The sequence below is a fragment of the Leuciscus leuciscus genome, assembly GCF_965113295.1.
Source record: "Leuciscus leuciscus genome assembly, chromosome: 6".
Lineage (NCBI taxonomy): Eukaryota > Metazoa > Chordata > Actinopteri > Cypriniformes > Leuciscidae > Leuciscus > Leuciscus leuciscus.
Window position 1 is genome coordinate 47,766,247 of NC_138730.1, and position 19,437 is coordinate 47,785,683.

General features: G+C 39.7%; 2 protein-coding genes across 2 annotated transcripts in view; one reads left to right on the forward strand and one right to left on the reverse strand.

Moving 5' to 3' along the window:
- Positions 1 to 1,327: 1,327 nt before the first annotated feature.
- The window catches only part of fcer1gl (Fc receptor, IgE, high affinity I, gamma polypeptide like), an 18,597-nt gene continuing 487 nt past the window's right edge, over positions 1,328 to 19,437 (forward strand). The window contains exons 1-4 of the mRNA XM_082173285.1: positions 1,328 to 1,483; positions 2,072 to 2,169; positions 3,492 to 3,518; positions 5,600 to 5,623. Of these exons, the coding sequence (XP_082029411.1) occupies positions 1,348 to 1,483; positions 2,072 to 2,169; positions 3,492 to 3,518; positions 5,600 to 5,623 (285 nt within the window). The 5' untranslated portion in view covers positions 1,328 to 1,347. The remainder of the gene's footprint in view (positions 1,484 to 2,071; positions 2,170 to 3,491; positions 3,519 to 5,599; positions 5,624 to 19,437) is intronic.
- Positions 11,740 to 17,898, reverse strand: LOC309500512 (uncharacterized protein; the record flags this gene model as incomplete). Its single annotated transcript, XM_082172121.1, has 3 exons — positions 11,740 to 15,521; positions 16,761 to 17,813; positions 17,884 to 17,898. 3 exons carry the CDS (start codon positions 17,896 to 17,898, stop codon positions 15,210 to 15,212), a joined length of 1,380 nt encoding a protein of 459 aa, XP_082028247.1. The 3' UTR covers positions 11,740 to 15,209.

Genomic DNA, 19,437 nt, shown 5'->3' on the forward strand with positions numbered 1-19,437 from the left:
CTATCACCTCAAAATCAGGTCCAGATGCAGCGCACACGTAGGGGAACGTACGTCCTTCATTGCACCTTATTTTTATAAGTTATAAAGAGGTAAACAAGAAAGATATGTACAATTATTATAAAAAATATATATTATCAGCAGTTTCTCAGCACGAAAATGTTCAAATGTACTGATTTAAAAAAAAAACGCTCTCACCCGGTTACGACCTTTGACCTGTCCACTGCCCTCAGACTCTCCGAGGCCCGTTTCACTTCACCCAAACACTGCTGTCCTGTGAATGAACGGCCAGAACACATTAAAGTTTCTGTTTTCAGTCAAAGCGGTGTCGTGTAAGCGGCCTCTAAGTTCTTTCTTTCTGTCTTTCTTTCGTTTATTTATAAAGCACTCCTAAAAACATCTGAGGTTGAACAAAGTGCTTTACGTCAACATAAAAAGAATAAAAGATAAAAAATACATAGTAACAAAACTCACATCACAGACACCACATATGCCACACTGAGATTACTGTTATAAGCGTTCCTGTTCCTGGTACGACAAGTTTTTGATTTTCTGAACACAATGCTCTAAGGAATCAAAAGATTTGCAAGTTAATCACTAATGATCTTTACAACAGAAGTGAATCAATCAAAACTAACTTTATCTGGACAATAACTTTATTCTAGATCTGCTGTAAAGCCTAAACAATCTCTGTTACTGTAATCTCCTATTATCACTGTAAAGCTGCTGTGAAACATCTATATTGTTAAAGCGCTGTATAAATGAAGGAGACTCGACTCGACTCCGGCTTCAGCATCGGTCAAGCGAGGCGGCGACATCAGACCTTGAGTAATCTCAGGTGGGAGTCGAGACTAATTCTTCATAATTAAGATTATTTTTCTGATTCCATTGGCAGATATTTGTTCTTGTTTTAAACACAAACTCACTTCATTTTAATACATTTTTTACTTAATATCTTCAGTCATTTTGCTTCTTCTCCAGTAAATGCATCTTGATTTAAGAATATTTCGATATTTGTGCTGGAGAACGAGACAGAAACACTGAGGAAGAGCATGACGTGTTGGAGAGAAATATATGAGATTAAATGTTTATCTAAGTGTGTTTATCTGTGTGTTTATCTGAGTGTGTTTATCTGAGTGTGTTTTCCAGTCTCTTGTCTTGTATGATCCTCCCTTCTCTGAGAAACAGGAAGGAGTCGAGCGTTGGTCTTCAGTGTTGTAAGTGCATGAGTGGAAAAAAGAAGAGAAAAAAAGGATGCTGTTGTGAAATTGTGTGTGTGTGTGTGTGTGTAGAGTGTATTTTGGGTGTCTCTGAACGGACACTTTGTCTCAGCCCACAGTTTCCTGTTAAATGACACTTGTGTCTGCCACAGTCACTCTTCCTCTTCACACTTGTGTTCTCTTCTCTCCTTCGCTTCGTCTCTTCAGAGGAAAGATGTTCTCGCTGGACTTCTGTCTGATTCTGCTGCTCAACGCTGGACGAGTCGGTAAGATCAGCAGCAAATCTCACCATACCGAGAACAAAACCTCCAGGCCGACACTTTTACTCTGGAAATACTCAAATATTGTTTTAAATAAAAAATAAATAAAACAAATTTTGCTCCTCATTAAACAAATAATTTGTTACTGAATCATGTCGCAATAACCTGAATTTAATTTAAATTTTAGCTTTATTTTATATGACTTGGTTTACGTAATTTCACTGAATTTAATTGACAACTCGATTCCCTTTATTGGGTAAAAAAATATACGTTTTTAAATAGATAAAGTTAGTTTTGATTGATTCACTTCCGATTGATTCACTTCCGTTGTAAAGATCATTAGTTATTAACTTAGTGGCTTTAAACATCTAAATATATTATAAAACAATTTTTGCTTTAAACATTGTAATATATTAATAATTGTTTTAAATATTTAAACATTATAATATATTGCTTTAAAGTTTCAAACATTTAAAATAGCTTTTAACATTACAAATAATATGCTTTAAACATTTACCGTGAAACATCTATAATGTGTGTGTGTGATTATTAATGCTCATGTTTCAGTGTGTAAAGTGTTGTGTTGTGTCTCAGCCGGCCAGATGACTGACAGTGGAGGAGTGTGTTATATTCTGGACGCCATTCTGATCGCGTACGGCGTCGTTCTGACCGTGCTTTACTGCAGATTAAAGGTGAAACACACACACACACACACACACACACACACACACCTTCAGATACTGGATCATCACAACATTAATGTCATTTTATACCCATCTTCCAGATTAAATTACATTTATGGAGATACAATATGTAATGTTTACACACTCATTTATGATTCATTTACTGGAGAAGAAGCAAAATTACTGAAGATATTAAGTCTTGTTTAATGAAAAATTTGTCAAAATGAAGTTTGTGTTTAAAACTAGAACAAATATCTGTCAGTGGAGTCAGAAAAATTATATTGTTTTCGCTTTGAATTAATTACATTTTTCTGACTTGATTGACAGATATTTGATCTAGTTTTAAACACAAACTCACTTCATTTTGACACATTTTTTGTTTGTTTGTTTGTTTGTTTGTTTTGGCAGTGTAGAAATATTAATCTAATTACAGTTTTGGTATCTGTAAAATAATTATTTAGTACTTCATTCATTCATCTCTTAACTTCTACATTGATTAGATTTACATAAATGAAAACAACAGAACATTAGAATATTTTACATTCAGTAACGTTTGTCTTTTCCTAAATTTAACCTTTTAATTCTAATCACTCAGAAATAAAAACTCAAACATTATTTCCTTGCGTTTAGTTGTTCCTTGAGGCGCCGATAACTATATGAATCATATTAATATAGTTAATTATGTTCATTTATATTAAATAATTATGTTTATAAACCTTTTGTATTTACATGATGAGCCTCTACGAAACGACTGATGTTCCCATTAATGGCAAAAGTAAATTTTTCTATATTTAGCATGAAAGCTTATTTAAACATAATTTGTAAATACTGAATATAAAGTGAGTGTCTTCATACACAGACTCGCTCTGTGACATCAGTCATTAATATCACTAGAGTTTCTGCTCGAAAGCCATAGACATGAAACATTAAAAATGTATGTTGTGTAAAATGTATGTTTTTTAATGAGTATTTCAATATTTGTCTATCAGTAAAAACCTCGACATATTCAAACATAACAAACTTTCCTAAAACTATTCATATTCATATTCATATTCATATTCATATTCAGTTTATTAATAACCTGGTGCAGTTCTGTGAGAACAGTCTCTAAAGGAACGTGTCGTTGATCTGCTCGTTTCTTTCACACTTTTACTCTTAAAAACACAAATATTTGTGTAAGTGAAAGTATCAGATTGTGCCGTTTGTCCTGATGAACATCTGAGTATGAGTGTGATGAAGAACTGATGAAGAACTGATGAAGAACTGATGAAGAACTGATGAAGAACTGATGAAGAACTGATGAAGTTAATGATGTTTATTGTTGTTCACAGATGAGTTCGTCTCACAGTTTCTCTGAGGTGAGTGTGTGTGTGTGTGTGTGTGTGTGTGTGTGTGTGTGTGTGTGTGTGTGTGTGTGTGTGTGTGTGTGTGTGTGTGTGTGTGTGTGTGTGTGTGTGTGTGTGTGTGTGTGTGTGTGTGTGTGTGTGTGTGTGCGCGCGCATGTGTATATGTGTCTGTGGTTGCTTTCTTTCTGCTGAATCTACACACAACTCTGTTCTTCCGCTGACGACAACACACACACACACACACACACACACACACACACACACACACACACACACACACACACACACACACATATACACATATACACACACACACACACACACACACACACACACACACATATACACATATACACACACACACACACACACACATTCACACACACACACACACACACACACACACACACACACACACACACACATACATACACATATACACACACACACACACACACACACAAACACACACACACTAAATGAGGTCATTCCACAGACTCTATTATTTGTACAGTTGCTCTTTATTTCGATGATCTACTTTAGATATTCACTATTAGTGAGTTTGTAACGATGTCAACAGGAAGACGTTCTCGATGGCTATTGGTCACATGTCTCAACTCTGAGGTCACTTCTCAGTTCTGCATTCACAGCCGTTCATTTCACATTCACTTCAACACTAGCAAACGTTTCACACAACAATCACTTTATCAGGACAGGTGTGTGTGTTAAACAGCGGCTTCTTCTGTCATGTTCCTTTTTCTTCTTTCTTCAAAAGTGCTTTTTGTCATGATTCATTTCATCTGTGAAAAGCCGAACCTGTACATGAACACACACTTCAGATGAAGTACGGAAGCCCACTTCTGACACACACACGACAAACAGGCTTTTGAAAATCAGAATTATGACACAACCAGTCAATATATTCATATTCGTGAGATTAAAAGCCAAAATTATGACATTAAGAAATTTAAATTATGACTTAAAAAGTTGAAATGACTCAGTCATGGAAAGATTTCACCTTTTTAACTCATTTCGACTCATAATCTCATAATGATATAAAAAGTCAAACTTTTGACATACTATCATAGTAATGAGATGGAAACTTAAAATTTAAATTATGACTTAAAAAGGTGAAATTATGACTCATTATGACTCAGTCATAATTTCACCTTTTTAATTCATGACTTTTATCTCATGACATGTCAAAAAAATGTATAATTGTTTTACAAAAGTCAAAATTATAACATATTCATATTTATAAGATGAAAATTTTAAAATTATCACACACAAAAAGTTACAGTAAAATTATGACTGAATTCAACTTTCAAGTCAAAATTTCAACAAATTTTGATTAAAAAAAAAAATTCAAATCTGTCAATTTTGACTTGTCAATTTTCATTTTGACATTTTAAGTTTTTGAGACATAATTGTGAGTTTTGTCATAATTGTGAGTTTTTGTGTCATAACTGTGAGATTTTTTTATTCATAATTCTCAAGTCCAGTCACCTTTATTTTATACAGCGCATTTTACAACACAGAGTTTCAAAGCTTTACAGAGATAACAGGAAAATAATGCAACAAAGTTTGTTTCTGGAAGGAAATAGCGTCACAGTCCAGCTTAAGGAAGTTCAGTGGTGGTTCATTTCTGTTGTAAAAAGTTATTAATTTAGTTCATTTACATATAGATATATATATATATATATATGTGTGTGTGTGTGTGTATATATATATAGCGGCTCTGGAGTAAACCGCGATCTCATCGTCCAGCTCAGTTCAGTTCTCATATAATGCTGTCAGTACAGGAGATCAATAATATTGTTGAATATTAAGTGTCCCCAATTGTGATTTTTTGTCATAATTGTGAGTTTTTGTCATAATTGTGAGTTTTTGTGTCATAATTGTGAGTTTTTGTGTCATAAAAGCATGATGTGTCTGTGATGTGGTGTTAATGGGCTTCCATATGTAAGCGCATCTCTCTTTCATATTCATCCTCTCATCTTCTGACTCATGATTGAGAAAATCAATAGAGGAACAGAAAGAGGAGATTGAGCAAGACTGTTCTCAGAATCTCACTGTCCTCTTGTGTTTTTCAGAAACGAGACGGAGACATTTATCAGGTACAGTGAGTTTATGACTGTGATAGAGTCTGATGAGTGAATGACTGTGTTTTGATTATGATTTATGAATGTCAGAGAGTCCGATGAGTGAATGAATGTGATCTGATTATGATTTATGAGCGTCAGAGAGTCTGATGAGTGAATGACTGTGGTCTGATTATGATTTATGAGCGTCAGAGAGTCTGATGAGTGAATGACTGTGGTCTGATTATGATTTATGAGCGTCAGAGAGTCTGATGAGTGAATGAATGTGATCTGATTATGATTTATGACTGTCAGAGAGTCCGATGAGTGAATGAATGTGATCTGATTATGATTTATGAGCGTCAGAGAGTCTGATGAGTGAATGACTGTGGTCTGATTATGATTTATGAGCGTCAGAGAGTCTGATGAGTGAATGACTGTGGTCTGATTATGATTTATGAGCGTCAGAGAGTCTGATGAGTGAATGAATGTGATCTGATTATGATTTATGACTGTCAGAGAGTCTGATGAGTGAATGAATGTGATCTGATTATGATTTATGAATGTCAGAGAGTCCGATGAGTGAATGAATGTGATCTGATTATGATTTATGAGCGTCAGAGAGTCTGATGAGAGAATGACTGTGGTCTGATTATGATTTATGACTGTCAGAGAGTCTGATGAGAGAATGACTGTGGTCTGATTATGATTTATGACTGTCAGAGAGTCTGATGAGTGAATGAATGTAGTCTGATTATGATTTATGACTGTCAGAGAGTCTGATGAGTGAATGACTGTGGTCTGATTATGATTTATGAGCGTCAGAGAGTCTGATGAGTGAATGACTGTGGTCTGATTATGATTTATGAGCGTCAGAGAGTCTGATGAGTGAATGACTGTGGTCTGATTATGATTTATGAGTGTCAGCGAGTCTGATGAGTGAATGACTGTGGTCTGATTATGATTTATGACTGTCAGAGAGTCTGATGAGAGAATGACTGTGGTCTGATTATGATTTATGAATGTCAGAGAGTCTGATGAGTGAATGACTGTGGTCTGATTATGATTTATGACTGTCAGCGAGTCTGATGAGTGAATGACTGTGGTCTGATTATGATTTATGACTGTCAGAGAGTCTGATGAGAGAATGACTGTGGTCTGATTATGATTTATGACTGTCAGCGAGTCTGATGAGTGAATGACTGTGGTCTGATTATGATTTATGACTGTCAGAGAGTCTGATGAGTGAATGACTGTGGTCTGATTATGATTTATGACTGTCAGAGAGTCTGATGAGAGAATGACTGTGGTCTGATTATGATTTATGACTGTCAGCGAGTCTGATGAGTGAATGACTGTGGTCTGATTATGATTTATGACTGTCAGCGAGTCTGATGAGTGAATGACTGTGGTCTGATTATGATTTATGACTGTCAGAGAGTCTGATGAGAGAATGACTGTGGTCTGATTATGATTTATGACTGTCAGAGAGTCTGATGAGAGAATGACTGTGGTCTGATTATGATTTATGACTGTCAGCGAGTCTGATGAGTGAATGACTGTGGTCTGATTATGATTTATGACTGTCAGAGAGTCTGATGAGAGAATGACTGTGGTCTGATTATGATTGATGACTGTCAGAGAGTCTGATGAGTGAATGACTGTGGTCTGATTATGATTTATGAATGTCAGAGAGTCTGATGAGTGAATGACTGTGGTTTGATTATGATTTATGACTGTCAGCGAGTCTGATGAGTGAATGACTGTGGTCTGATTATGATTTATGACTGTCAGAGAGTCTGATGAGAGAATGACTGTGGTCTGATTATGATTTATGAATGTCAGAGAGTCTGATGAGTGAATTAATGTGGTCTGATTATGATTTATGAGCGTCAGAGAGTCTGATGAGAGAATGACTGTGGTCTGATTATGATTTATGACTGTCAGAGAGTCTGATGAGTGAATGACTGTGGTTTGATCATGATTTATGAATGTCAGAGAGTCCGATGAGTGAATGAATGTGATCTGATTATGATTTATGAGCGTCAGAGAATCTGATGAGTGAATGACTGTGGTCTGATTATGATTTATGACTGTCAGAGAGTCTGATGAGTGAATGACTGTGGTCTGATTATGATTTATGACTGTCAGAGAGTCTGATGAGTGAATGAATGTGGTCTGATTATGATTTATGACTGCCAGAGAGTCTGATGAGTGAATGAATGTGGTCTGATTATGATTTCTGACTGTGAGACAGTCTTCCCAGACACCCTTACCTGTTGATTGTAATCATCGATAAGGGAGTGATCCAGGATGTCTCTAGCAGACCATAACCTTTCCAGTCCACCAGGTACAGGTAGTTTTGCATAACAGTCGACGACTAGTCGACTAGTCGTTAAATTATTTATTCATTAAATTGACAGAGGAAGGAGTTCTGGTGAATTATTGGAAATGTATGTTTGAAATTCAGAAATAACATAATAAATAAATTCATCAGTTATTTTGTGTTAATACAAAAACAGCAGCATTCATTTAAAACATTCTTGTAATTAAAACATTCTTGTTATGAACTGCCACACCACGCGCATCAGCGAACGTTGCAGATAAACATTGCCACATGGCTAGCCTCAGACAATAACATTGTCAACATCACGACATATTTTTTGCATATAGTTTTAACTGTGCATTTTTCATTGCATCTTTAAGCAAATATCATTTAAGCATATAGGCCGATACAAGTTTGATGTAGGTTATACTGAACCACTATATTTTTGTATCACCTGCGACACACTGGCTGCGTGGCGTGTTTTCGGTTAAGCTGCGTTGCTTTGACATTGTGGAAAATAGAATAATAGAAACAAAATGTATTAGTCTTTTTACCCGTTATTATCAATCTAAATTAATCTCGTTTTTAATTTAAATTATTCTCGTTTTTAATTTAACTTAATTTCGTTTTTCTTTATTTAAATTTCGTTTTTTCTTTATTTAAATTTCGTTTTTCTTTTTTAAATTTCGTTTTTTCTTTATTTAAATTTCGTTTTTTCTTAATTTAAATTTCATTTGTTTTATTTAGCCTAAATTTCGTTTTTTCTTTATTTAAATTTTGTTTTTTCTTTATTTAAATTTCGTTTTTCTTTTTTTAAATCTACCCTTTAGCCTACTGTGTCAGTAATTTGTTAGTCAGAAAAATATTAGACAACCTTAAAAGTATCGCTTAAGTTAAGTCAAGTCAAGTCAAGTTTATTTGTATAGCGCTTTTCACAATACAGATTGCATCAAAGCAGCTTCACAGTATTAAATTAAAATAATACAACAAAGTTTGTTTCAAGAGGAATTTATTGATTGATAAAATTAAATTAAATATCCCCAAAATATCCCCAACTGAGCAAGCCAAAGGCAACAGTGGCAAGGAACCGAAAAACTCCATCAAGTGACCTAATGGTGTCCTAAAACTCCATCAGGTGCCTTAATGGAGAATAAAAAAACCTTGGGAGAACCCAGGCTCAGTCGGGGGCCAGTTCTCCTCTGGCATTGGATAGAGGCCGGATTGTAGTTTGAACTGTAGGATTATATGAATGCCTGGCTGAAGAGATGCGACTTTAATCTAGTTTTAAACTGGGAGAGCGAGTCTGAGCAACGAACAGTATCAGGAAGACTATTCCAGAGTTTTGGAGCCAAATGTGAAAATGCTCTCCCTCCTTTGGTGGTTCTGGATATCCTAGGTATGACCAAAAGCCTTGAATTTAGTGATCTCAAAGAGCGCGATGGATTATAGGGCGATAGAAGATCCGTTAAATAGACTGGAGCTAAGCCGTTTAGGGCTTTATAAGTCAGTAGCAATACCTTGTAATTAATACGGAACTTTATAGGTAACCAATGCAGTGATGATAAAATCGGTGTTATATGATCATATTTTCTTGATCTCGTAAGAACTCTAGCGGCGGCATTTTGGACTAACTGTAGCTTGTTTATTGAGGATGCAGGACAACCAGCTAATAAAGCATTACAGTAATCCAGTCTCGAGGTCATGAATGCATGAACTAACTTTTCTGCATCAGAAACTGATAGCATATTACGTAGCTTAGCAATGTTTCTAAGGTGGAAAAAGGCTGTTTTTGTAACATAAGAAATATGATTTTCAAAAGACAGGTTGCAATCGAGTATAACACCCAGGTCTTTTACTGTAGAGGATAAAGTAACAGGACATCCTATGATGTTAAAGTTGTATTGTGCGAGGTTTTGTGGGCGGTTTTTTGAACCGATAAGTATTACCTCTGTCTTGTCTGGATTTAATAAAAGAAAATTACGCGTCATCCAATCTTTTATATCTTTAACACACTCTGTCAATTTGGAAAATGTAGCGTTTTCATCCGGCCGTGATGAAATATATATTTGAGTGTCATCAGCATAACAATGGAAACTAATTCCATGTTTCCTTATAATATTTCCAAGTGGCATCATATATATTGAAAATAACAGGGGGCCTAATACAGATCCCTGCGGCACTCCATAGTTTACTGGAGTTATGATCGATTTTTCTCCATTTAAATAGACAAAATGGTAGCGGTCAGATAGGTATGATTTGAACCAGCTTAGTGCTTGTCCTTGAACACCAGTATAATTTTGTAGTCGATCTAAGAGTATTGTGTGATCTATAGTATCGAACGCAGCACTAAGATCAAGTAAAACTAGTATTGAGATACAGCCTTGGTCAGAAGCTAAAAGTAAATCATTTGTGATTTTAACGAGCGCAGTTTCAGTGCTATGATGCGGTCTGAATCCAGACTGAAACTTTTCATAGATATCATTTTGTTGCAAGAAAGAGCCCAGTTGAGCGGACACCACTTTTTCTAATATTTTAGACATAAATGGAAGATTTGAAATGGGTCTATAATTTGCTAGATTATTATGATCTAATTGTGGTTTCTTAATGAGAGGTTTTATAACTGCCAGTTTAAATGTTCTTGGAACATGACCTAAAGATAAAGACGAGTTAATAATATTGAGGAGAGGCTCTTCCACTACAGATAACACTTCTTTCAGTAGTTTAGTTGGTATAGGATCTAATAAACATGTTGTTGTTTTAGATGAAGTGATAAGTTTATCTAAATTTATCATTTGTTTGACGGAATGAATTCTCCTGTATGCAGGAGGAAGCTTGAGTTAACAGACCTGTGTGTGTCCGTTCTCGTAACCCTGCCCGTGTGAGGTGCGCCATTTCCCACTCGCGCTGTTCTGTAGTTTACTAAATGTTTATTAATTCTGAATGTGTCCCGTTTTGCGTGTCCATCTATATTGCACCAAATGTGACACTGCACTCCATGACCTTGACCGTTTTGGACGCATAGGTACCTCAGCGCCTGACGCCATTTTGTTTTCCGACTAGTCGATTGGGGCCGACAGCGCCGACTAGTGGTTGTGACAGTCGACTAGTCGGCTAGTCGACTAGTTGATGAAACCCCTACCAGGTACTGGAATCCGCGTACCCTCCGTCTCGAGTCCAGAATATGGTTGACCGAATATGTAGGTTCCCCATCTATGAGACGCGGCGGAACCGGGACCAGCGGATTAATGCGAGAATAAAACACAGGTTTTAATTTGGATACATGGAAGACGGAATGAATTCTCCTGTATGCAGGAGGAAGCTTGAGTCGGACTGACACCGGACTAAGGATCTTGGTGACAGTGAACGGGCCGATAAATTTGGGAGCTAGTTTATTAGAGACGGAGCGGAGTGGAATGTTCTTGGTTGAAAGCCACACTTTTTGACCAACGACGTATACGGGAGGCTTCGACCGGTGGTGATCGGCCTTGGCCGTGGAGCGCGCTCTCACCTGGAGCAGAGTCTCCCGGGCTCTGGTCCATGTGCGGTGACACCTCTGGACGAAGGCGTGAGCGGAGGGGACCGCGACTTCGGATTCCAGACTAGGAAAAACAGGTGGCTGATAACCTAAGCTACACTCAAACGGAGAGAGGCCCGTAGATGACACTGGCAGAGCCGTCGCATAGACTGTGCGAACTGTGCGACCGCACAGGGCCTCGCACCAATAGGGGGCCTCGCAATACCTGCTGTTTTTATTTTATTTATTTTTTTACTTTTTTAAACATCTCGCATTACAATGTTACATTTATTACAATTACAATTATAATGTTACATTCTACATATTTGTAGAATGTAACAATTCTACAAATAAATAAAACATATCCAATTAACTGGCAGAGCATTCATTTCGTTCGTTTTTTTTTGAAAAAATAAGAGAAGATCTAGCGCTGAAATGTGTTATTTAAATCAAGTGACCAAAGTGCTCGCAGTGTTTTCTCGTGCGGCTTGCGCACACGCCGCACTGTCTTCATTTGGACGCGCGCTTCAATCCGTTGTGGATACTCTAACATAATGCACACAAATGTGTCCCTGCTTGATATACAACCACTGATTAACATATTCGGTTTTGATGAGAAAAAAAACTAACGTTAGGCTATACGAGAAAAATAAAACCATGCGAGTTCGGAATCGAACCTACAACCTCTGACACGCTAGGCAAAAGTTATACCACTGGACCATTAAGATACACATTGCTTAAATAGGCGGATTCGTTGTTGGACAGTTGATTTTTTCCCCTCTGAAATAAATAGCAAAAAGTCATAGCTGAGACTATGTCCATGATTATGTATTATTCTACTTGATGAAAACGTATTACAGCAAGATTATGCGTGCAAAAGAATTAGAACAGCTACGTCCGTGTGACTGTAATTCCTGCGCAATTGAGCATACACATCAAAGAGCAGGGCCTCGCATTTCAAGTTCGCACAGGGCCTCGCACCCCACCAGCGACGGCACTGGACACTGGTAACGAGTTGTGAGCGTACTCAACGATAGAGAGCTGCTGACTCCAGGAGGAAGGATTCTTGGATACCAAACATCGCAGCACTCTCTCCAAATCTTGGTTGGCTCTCTCGGTTTGGCCATTGCTCTGGGGATGAAACCCAGAAGACAGACTGACACTCGCTCCCAGTAATTTACAAAACTCTCGCCAAAATTTGGACACAAACTGGGGCCCCCTGTCGGAAACCACATCCATCGGGAGGCCATGTAAGTGAAAAACGTGATCCACAACAGCCACCGCTGTCTCCTTGGCTGAGGGTCATTTAGGCAAGGGAATAAAATGAGCTGCCTTCGAGAACCGGTCCACTGCGGTCAAAATGACCGTCATGCCCTGAGAGGGCGGGAGGGCGGGGATAAAATTTTGCGCTATGTGGGACCAGGGTCTCGAAGGGACCGACAGCGGGTGGAGTAACCCATCTGGGGGTCGATTGGAAGTCTTACCAGTGGCACAAACCGAACAAGCCAAGACAAAACTGCGAATGTCACGAGCCATTAATGGCCACCAGAATCGTTGCCTGACCAAAAAACTGGTGCGATTAACTCCTGGATGAAACGCCACGTTAGAACAATGCCCCCATTGAATAACATCAGACCATAATCCCTCCGGCACAAATAATCGATTCGGTGGGCCACCGGGCGGAGGCGTTACCCCTTCTAAGGCCCTCTTGACCTTTGACTCAATCTCCCATGTGAGACAAATAGGGTCTCTGGTAAAATGCACTCGGGAGTGGACGGGCGTTTGGAATGGTCAAAAATGTGAAAGAGCCCACCGAACCTGCCTGGAGTTGAGTCTTTTGGCGGTTCTGATATTTTCCAAGTTCTTGTGATCGGTCCAGACGATAAAAGGTACCCCCGACCCTTCTAACCAATGACGCCATTCTTCCAACGCTAACTTGACTGCCAACAACTCTCTGTTACCAATGTCATAGTTACGTTCGGCAGGAGATAAACTATGGGGAAAAAAACACGCAGGGATGTATACTGTCGTCTGTGGAAGAACGTTGGGAAAGAACTGCGCCTACCACCACCTCTGACGCGTCAACCTCCACCACGAACAGACGTGATGCATCAGGGGCTATTAAGATGGGAGCCGAAACGAAGTGACTTTTCAGTTTGGCAAATACAGCCTCCGCTGTATCGGACCACCTGAACGTAGTTCTGGGGGAGGTCAAGCAGTCAGAGGAGTGGCAAGTTGGCTGAAATTGCGAATGAAACGCCGATAGAAATTGGCGAATCCCAGAAACCTCTGTAGGGCCTTACGGGAATCTGGACTTGGCCAATCTACCACAACCTTAACCTTATCAGGATCCATACGTACTCCCTCAGATGAGATGATGTATCCTAGAAAAGAAACAGACTGTGCATGAAAAAAGCATTTCTCCGCCTTGACAAAAAGCCCATTCTCTAGTAACCTTTGAAGTACTCATCTGACGTGCTGCACGTGTTCCTGGAGAGAAGATGAAAAAATCGATATGTCATCCAGGTTGACATATATGAACTGATCTACCATATCTCGCAGCACGTCGTTGACGAGTGCCTGGAAGACCTCTGGGGAGTTTGACAGACCAAAAGGCATGACCAAATATTCAAAGTGCCCCCTGGGGGTGTTAAATGCGGTCTTCCATTCGTCCCCCTTCCTTATGCGAACCAAATGATAGGCATTCCGTAAATCCAATTTTGTGAAGACTGATGCTCCCTGCAACCTCTCGAAGGCTGAAGACATCAACGGCAAAGGATAAGTATTCTTTACCGTGATGTTGTTCAACTCCCGGTAATCAATACAAGGTCGCAGAGAACCATCCTTCTTGCCCACAAAAAAGAACCCCGCCCCCGCAGGAGAAGAGGAAGGACGGATGAACCCCGTTTTCTAGAAAATCTGAAATATATTTCTCCATGGCCTCCCTCTCTGGAACAGAAAGCGAATATAACTTTCCCTTAGGCAGAGACTTACCTGGCAGTAAATCTATAGCACAGTCGTAGGGACAGTGTGGAGGAAGAGAAGCAGCACGGGACTTACTGAACACTTCCTTCAGGTCGAGGTACTCTGCGGGCACGTTAGATAAATCCACTGCCTCCTCCTGAAACACAGAAACAGGTACAGACGGACAAGCAGACAAAAGACAAGACTCATTTCACTGAGTACTCCATGCGGAGATGGAGTGCTGGCGCCAGTCCACCCTGGGGTTGTGTTGAGAGAGCCAGGGGTGACCAAGAACTACGGGTGCCAGAGGTGAGTCCATGAGGAGGAATGACAGAGTTTCCGTATGGTTGCCTGATGTGGTGAGTGTTATGGGTCCGGTGGTGAGTGAAATATTGGACTGTTGAGGGTGTTGACGGATATTCTATGAGTAAGTGAGGTGACAGGAATGTGAAGTCTATGAGCGAGCTTACGGTCCATAAAGTTGCCCTCTGCTCCCGAGTCCAGTAAGGCTTGATAGTCGTGAGTGCCGGCTGCCCATCTCAGTCTTACCGGAAGGAGCGTAGATGATGATGAGGTCTTCTCGGCGGAGATCCCACCCGATAGTAGCCTCAGGTTTACTACCGGGCTTGGCCTTTTACTGGACAGGCGTGTAGGAAGTGGCCCGCTCCCCCACAGTAAAGGCAGAGTCCCTGGGACCTCCGCCTTTCCTTCTCCTACCGGGAAAGCCGAGCTCTCCCCACCTGCATGGGCTCGTGATCGACGACTGGGCTGACCGTGTCCCTGCCGCTGGTCCGTGGGCTTTCAGTGCCTCCAGGTAGTCAATTCGGAAGAACGCGACGTTCCATCCTGGAGAGCCGTGCATCCACTCTTAGAGCCAGTTCGATAAGCCCATTTAAACACGTGGGAAGGTCCAGTGCATAGATTTCTCTTTGGTCACGGTCAGCCAGCCCACGTAGGAACATGTCCCACTGCGCCTCCTCGTTCCATTGGCACTCAGCCGCCAGCGTGCGGAATTCGATGGAGTAGTCAGACACGGAGCGATCTCCTTGTTGCAGGTCGGCGAGAACCCTAGCCGCCTCTCTTCCTGCCATCGACCGGTCGAACACACGCCTCATCTCCTCGCCGAGTGCCTGGAACGAGGCGCAGCATGCAGGGTTCCCGCGGGGTCTTAAAAAGTCTTAAAAAGTCTAAAATTCAGAACTTTAAATTTAAGGCCTTAAAATGTCTTAAAAACGGGCAGATTTTCATCCGTGGTCTTAAATTTCATTTAATCAGGTCTAAAAAAGGTCTCGCCAACAGGCCGTTCACATATCGCATCTTTTGCGCGCTCAAGTTCGTTCAAATGTAGGCGCCTGCTCATAATTGAAGCGACGCACTCGTTTTTTTCCAGACGCAGCGAGATAAAAAAAAATCTCAACTCTTCAGAATGCCGCAAACGCACCGCAGGTCATGTGACAAGAACCAACCAATCAGCTTCGCCCCTTTCCAAAACAACATTGAAAGCTCACTCAACTGGAAGGATGCGGGTGCACCCAAACACTACGGGTGTTTTTCTCTTCTCCGTAAATAAATCTTGAAGCAGAGCTACAGCAAGCGTTTCTCCCCGGTGGAAATCCATTAGCCACTAAAACTTCTTTGTCATTGTGGAGAGTGCAGTGCACGGTTGCATAGCAACGACAGACGCCACGGGAAAATCCGACCGAATTTTACTATAAATAATAAAATATAAGCCAAAGTGCATTGTAAATGTCAGTAATTTATCTTTTTATAAAAAATGATTTAAAGTCTGAAATATGTGAGGTTTATCTTTTTATAAAAATACTTTTTTGTCTAAACTTTATTTGAACTTGTGCATGTTAGTATATAACATGTTGCAAGACACTTTTAAAATCTGGCTATCATTTTTAATGGTATTATTTTAATGTTTGTGTAAACAAAAAGTGCATATTGATGCTAATTTACTTGTTATTTGCTGGTTTTCGACATATTAGTGCTTTTTGTACAGGATTCTGTGATAACCATGGTCATTTTTGTCACTATAATCATTGAAATGAAATGTTCATGCCATTTCATCTCTAGTTATGATCAACTATGATCAACTAAAATCAACTAATTATGTGTTTTTTGCAGTATAATATGCATAGTACAATTTTCTATAAAAAAAAATATATATATCTGATTCTGACACACGTTGTTGGGTGTGGAAGGTTACTAATGTGATTGTTTTATCTGTAAATTCAATTACTTAATTCATTGAAATAAAATGAATTCTTTGATTTGAATATTTTTTTTGGCAATGTAGGTCTTACATTTCAAACTTTATGGTCTTAAAATGTCTTAAAAAGGTCTTAAATTTGACTTGCTGAAACCTGCAAGAACCCTGAGCATGGACCCTGGTTCTCCCACACCGCCGTTCCCCATAACGCCGCTCTCCCAGTCAGTAGCGTCAAAACGAAAGCTACCTTCGATCTTTCGTTGTTGAAGGTTCGGGGTTGCAGTGAGAAGTGCATGGAGCACCTGGTCAAGAACGCTCTGCAGAAACTGGGTTCTCCTGAATACGCCTCCGGTACCGGTAGACGAGGCTCCGACTGGAAGAGCGACTCCGGTGGTGTGGGCTGAACTGGCGATGTGGGCGGCGCAGCGGGACTCCTCAGATGTTGGAGTTGAGAGAATGACTGATGAGAGACTGATGAGTGAATGACTGTGGTCTGATTATGATTTATGACTGTGAGAGAGTCTGATGAGTGAATGACTGTGGTCTGATTATGATGTATGACCGTCAGAGAGTCTGATGAGAGAATGACTGTGGTCTGATTATGATGTATGACCGTCAGAGAGTCTGATGAGAGAATGACTGTGGTCTGATTATGATTTATGACTGTCAGAGAGTCTGATAAGAGAATGACTGTGGTCTGATTATGATTTATGAGCGTCAGAGAGTCTGATGAGAGAATGACTGTGGTCTGATTATGATTTATGACTGTCAGAGAGTCTGATGAGAGAATGACTGTGGTCTGATTATGATTTATGACTGTCAGAGAGTCTGATGAGAGAATGACTGTGGTCTGATTATGATTTATGACTGTCAGAGAGTCTGATGAGAGAATGACTGTGGTCTGATTATGATGTATGACTGTCAGAGAGTCTGATAAGAGAATGACTGTGGTCTGATTATGATTTATGACTGTCAGAGAGTCTGATAAGAGAATGACTGTGGTCTGATTATGATGTATGACCGTCAGAGAGTCTGATGAGAGAATGATTGTCGTCTGATTATGATGTATGACCGTCAGAGAGTCTGATGAGAGAATGACTGTGGTCTGATTATGATTTATGACCGTCAGAGAGTCTGATGAGAGAATGACTGTGGTCTGATTATGATTTATGACCGTCAGAGAGTCTGATGAGAGAATGACTGTGGTCTGATTATGATTTATGACCGTCAGAGAGTCTGATGAGAGAATGACTGTGATCTGATTATGATTTATGAGCGTCAGAGAGTCTCATGAGTGAATGACTGTGGTCTGATTATGATTTATGACTGTCAGAGAGTCTGATGAGAGAATGACTGTGGTCTGATTATGATTTATGACTGTCAGAGAGTCTGATAAGAGAATGACTGTGGTCTGATTATGATTTATGACTGTCAGAGAGTCTGATGAGAGAATGACTGTGGTCTGATTATGATTTATGACTGTCAGAGAGTCTGATGAGAGAATGACTGTGGTCTGATTATGATTAATGACTGTCAGAGAGTCTGATGAGTGAATGACTGTGGTCTGATTATGATTTATGACTGTCAGAGAGTCTGATGAGAGAATGACTGTGGTCTGATTATGATTTATGAACGTCAGAGAGTCTGATGAGAGAATGACTGTGGTCTGATTATGATGTATGACCGTCAGAGAGTCTGATGAGAGAATGACTGTGGTCTGATTATGATTTATGACTGTCAGAGAGTCTGATGAGAGAATGACTGTGGTCTGATTATGATTTATGACTGTCAGAGAGTCTGATGAGAGAATGACTGTGGTCTGATTATGATTTATGAACGTCAGAGAGTCTGATGAGAGAATGACTGTGGTCTGATTATGATGTATGACCGTCAGAGAGTCTGATGAGAGAATGACTGTGGTCTGATTATGATGTATGACCGTCAGAGAGTCTGATGAGAGAATGACTGTGGTCTGATTATGATGTATGACCGTCAGAGAGTCTGATGAGTGAATGACTGTGGTCTGATTATGATTTATGACTGTCAGAGAGTCTGATGAGAGAATGACTGTGGTCTGATTATGATTTATGAACGTCAGAGAGTCTGATGAGAGAATGACTGTGGTCTGATTATGATTTATGACTGTCAGAGAGTCTGATGAGAGAATGACTGTGGTCTGATTATGATTTATGACTGTCAGAGAGTCTGATGAGAGAATGACTGTGGTCTGATTATGATTTATGACTGTCAGAGAGTCTGATGAGAGAATGACTGTGGTCTGATTATGATTTATGAATGTCAGAGAGTCTGATGAGTGAATGACTGTGGTCTGATTATGATTTATGAATGTCAGAGAGTCTGATGAGAGAATGACTGTGGTCTGATTATGATGTATGACCGTCAGAGAGTCTGATGAGTGAATGACTGTGGTCTGATTATGATGTATGACCGTCAGAGAGTCTGATGAGTGAATGACTGTGGTCTGATTATGATGTATGACCGTCAGAGAGTCTGATGAGAGAATGACTGTGGTCTGATTATGATTTATGACTGTCAGAGAGTCTGATGAGAGAATGACTGTGGTCTGATTATGATTTATGACTGTCAGAGAGTCTGATAAGAGAATGACTGTGGTCTGATTATGATTTATGACTGTCAGAGAGTCTGATGAGAGAATGACTGTGGTCTGATTATGATTTATGAATGTCAGAGAGTCTGATGAGTGAATGACTGTGGTCTGATTATGATTTATGAATGTCAGAGAGTCTGATGAGAGAATGACTGTGGTCTGATTATGATGTATGACCGTCAGAGAGTCTGATGAGTGAATG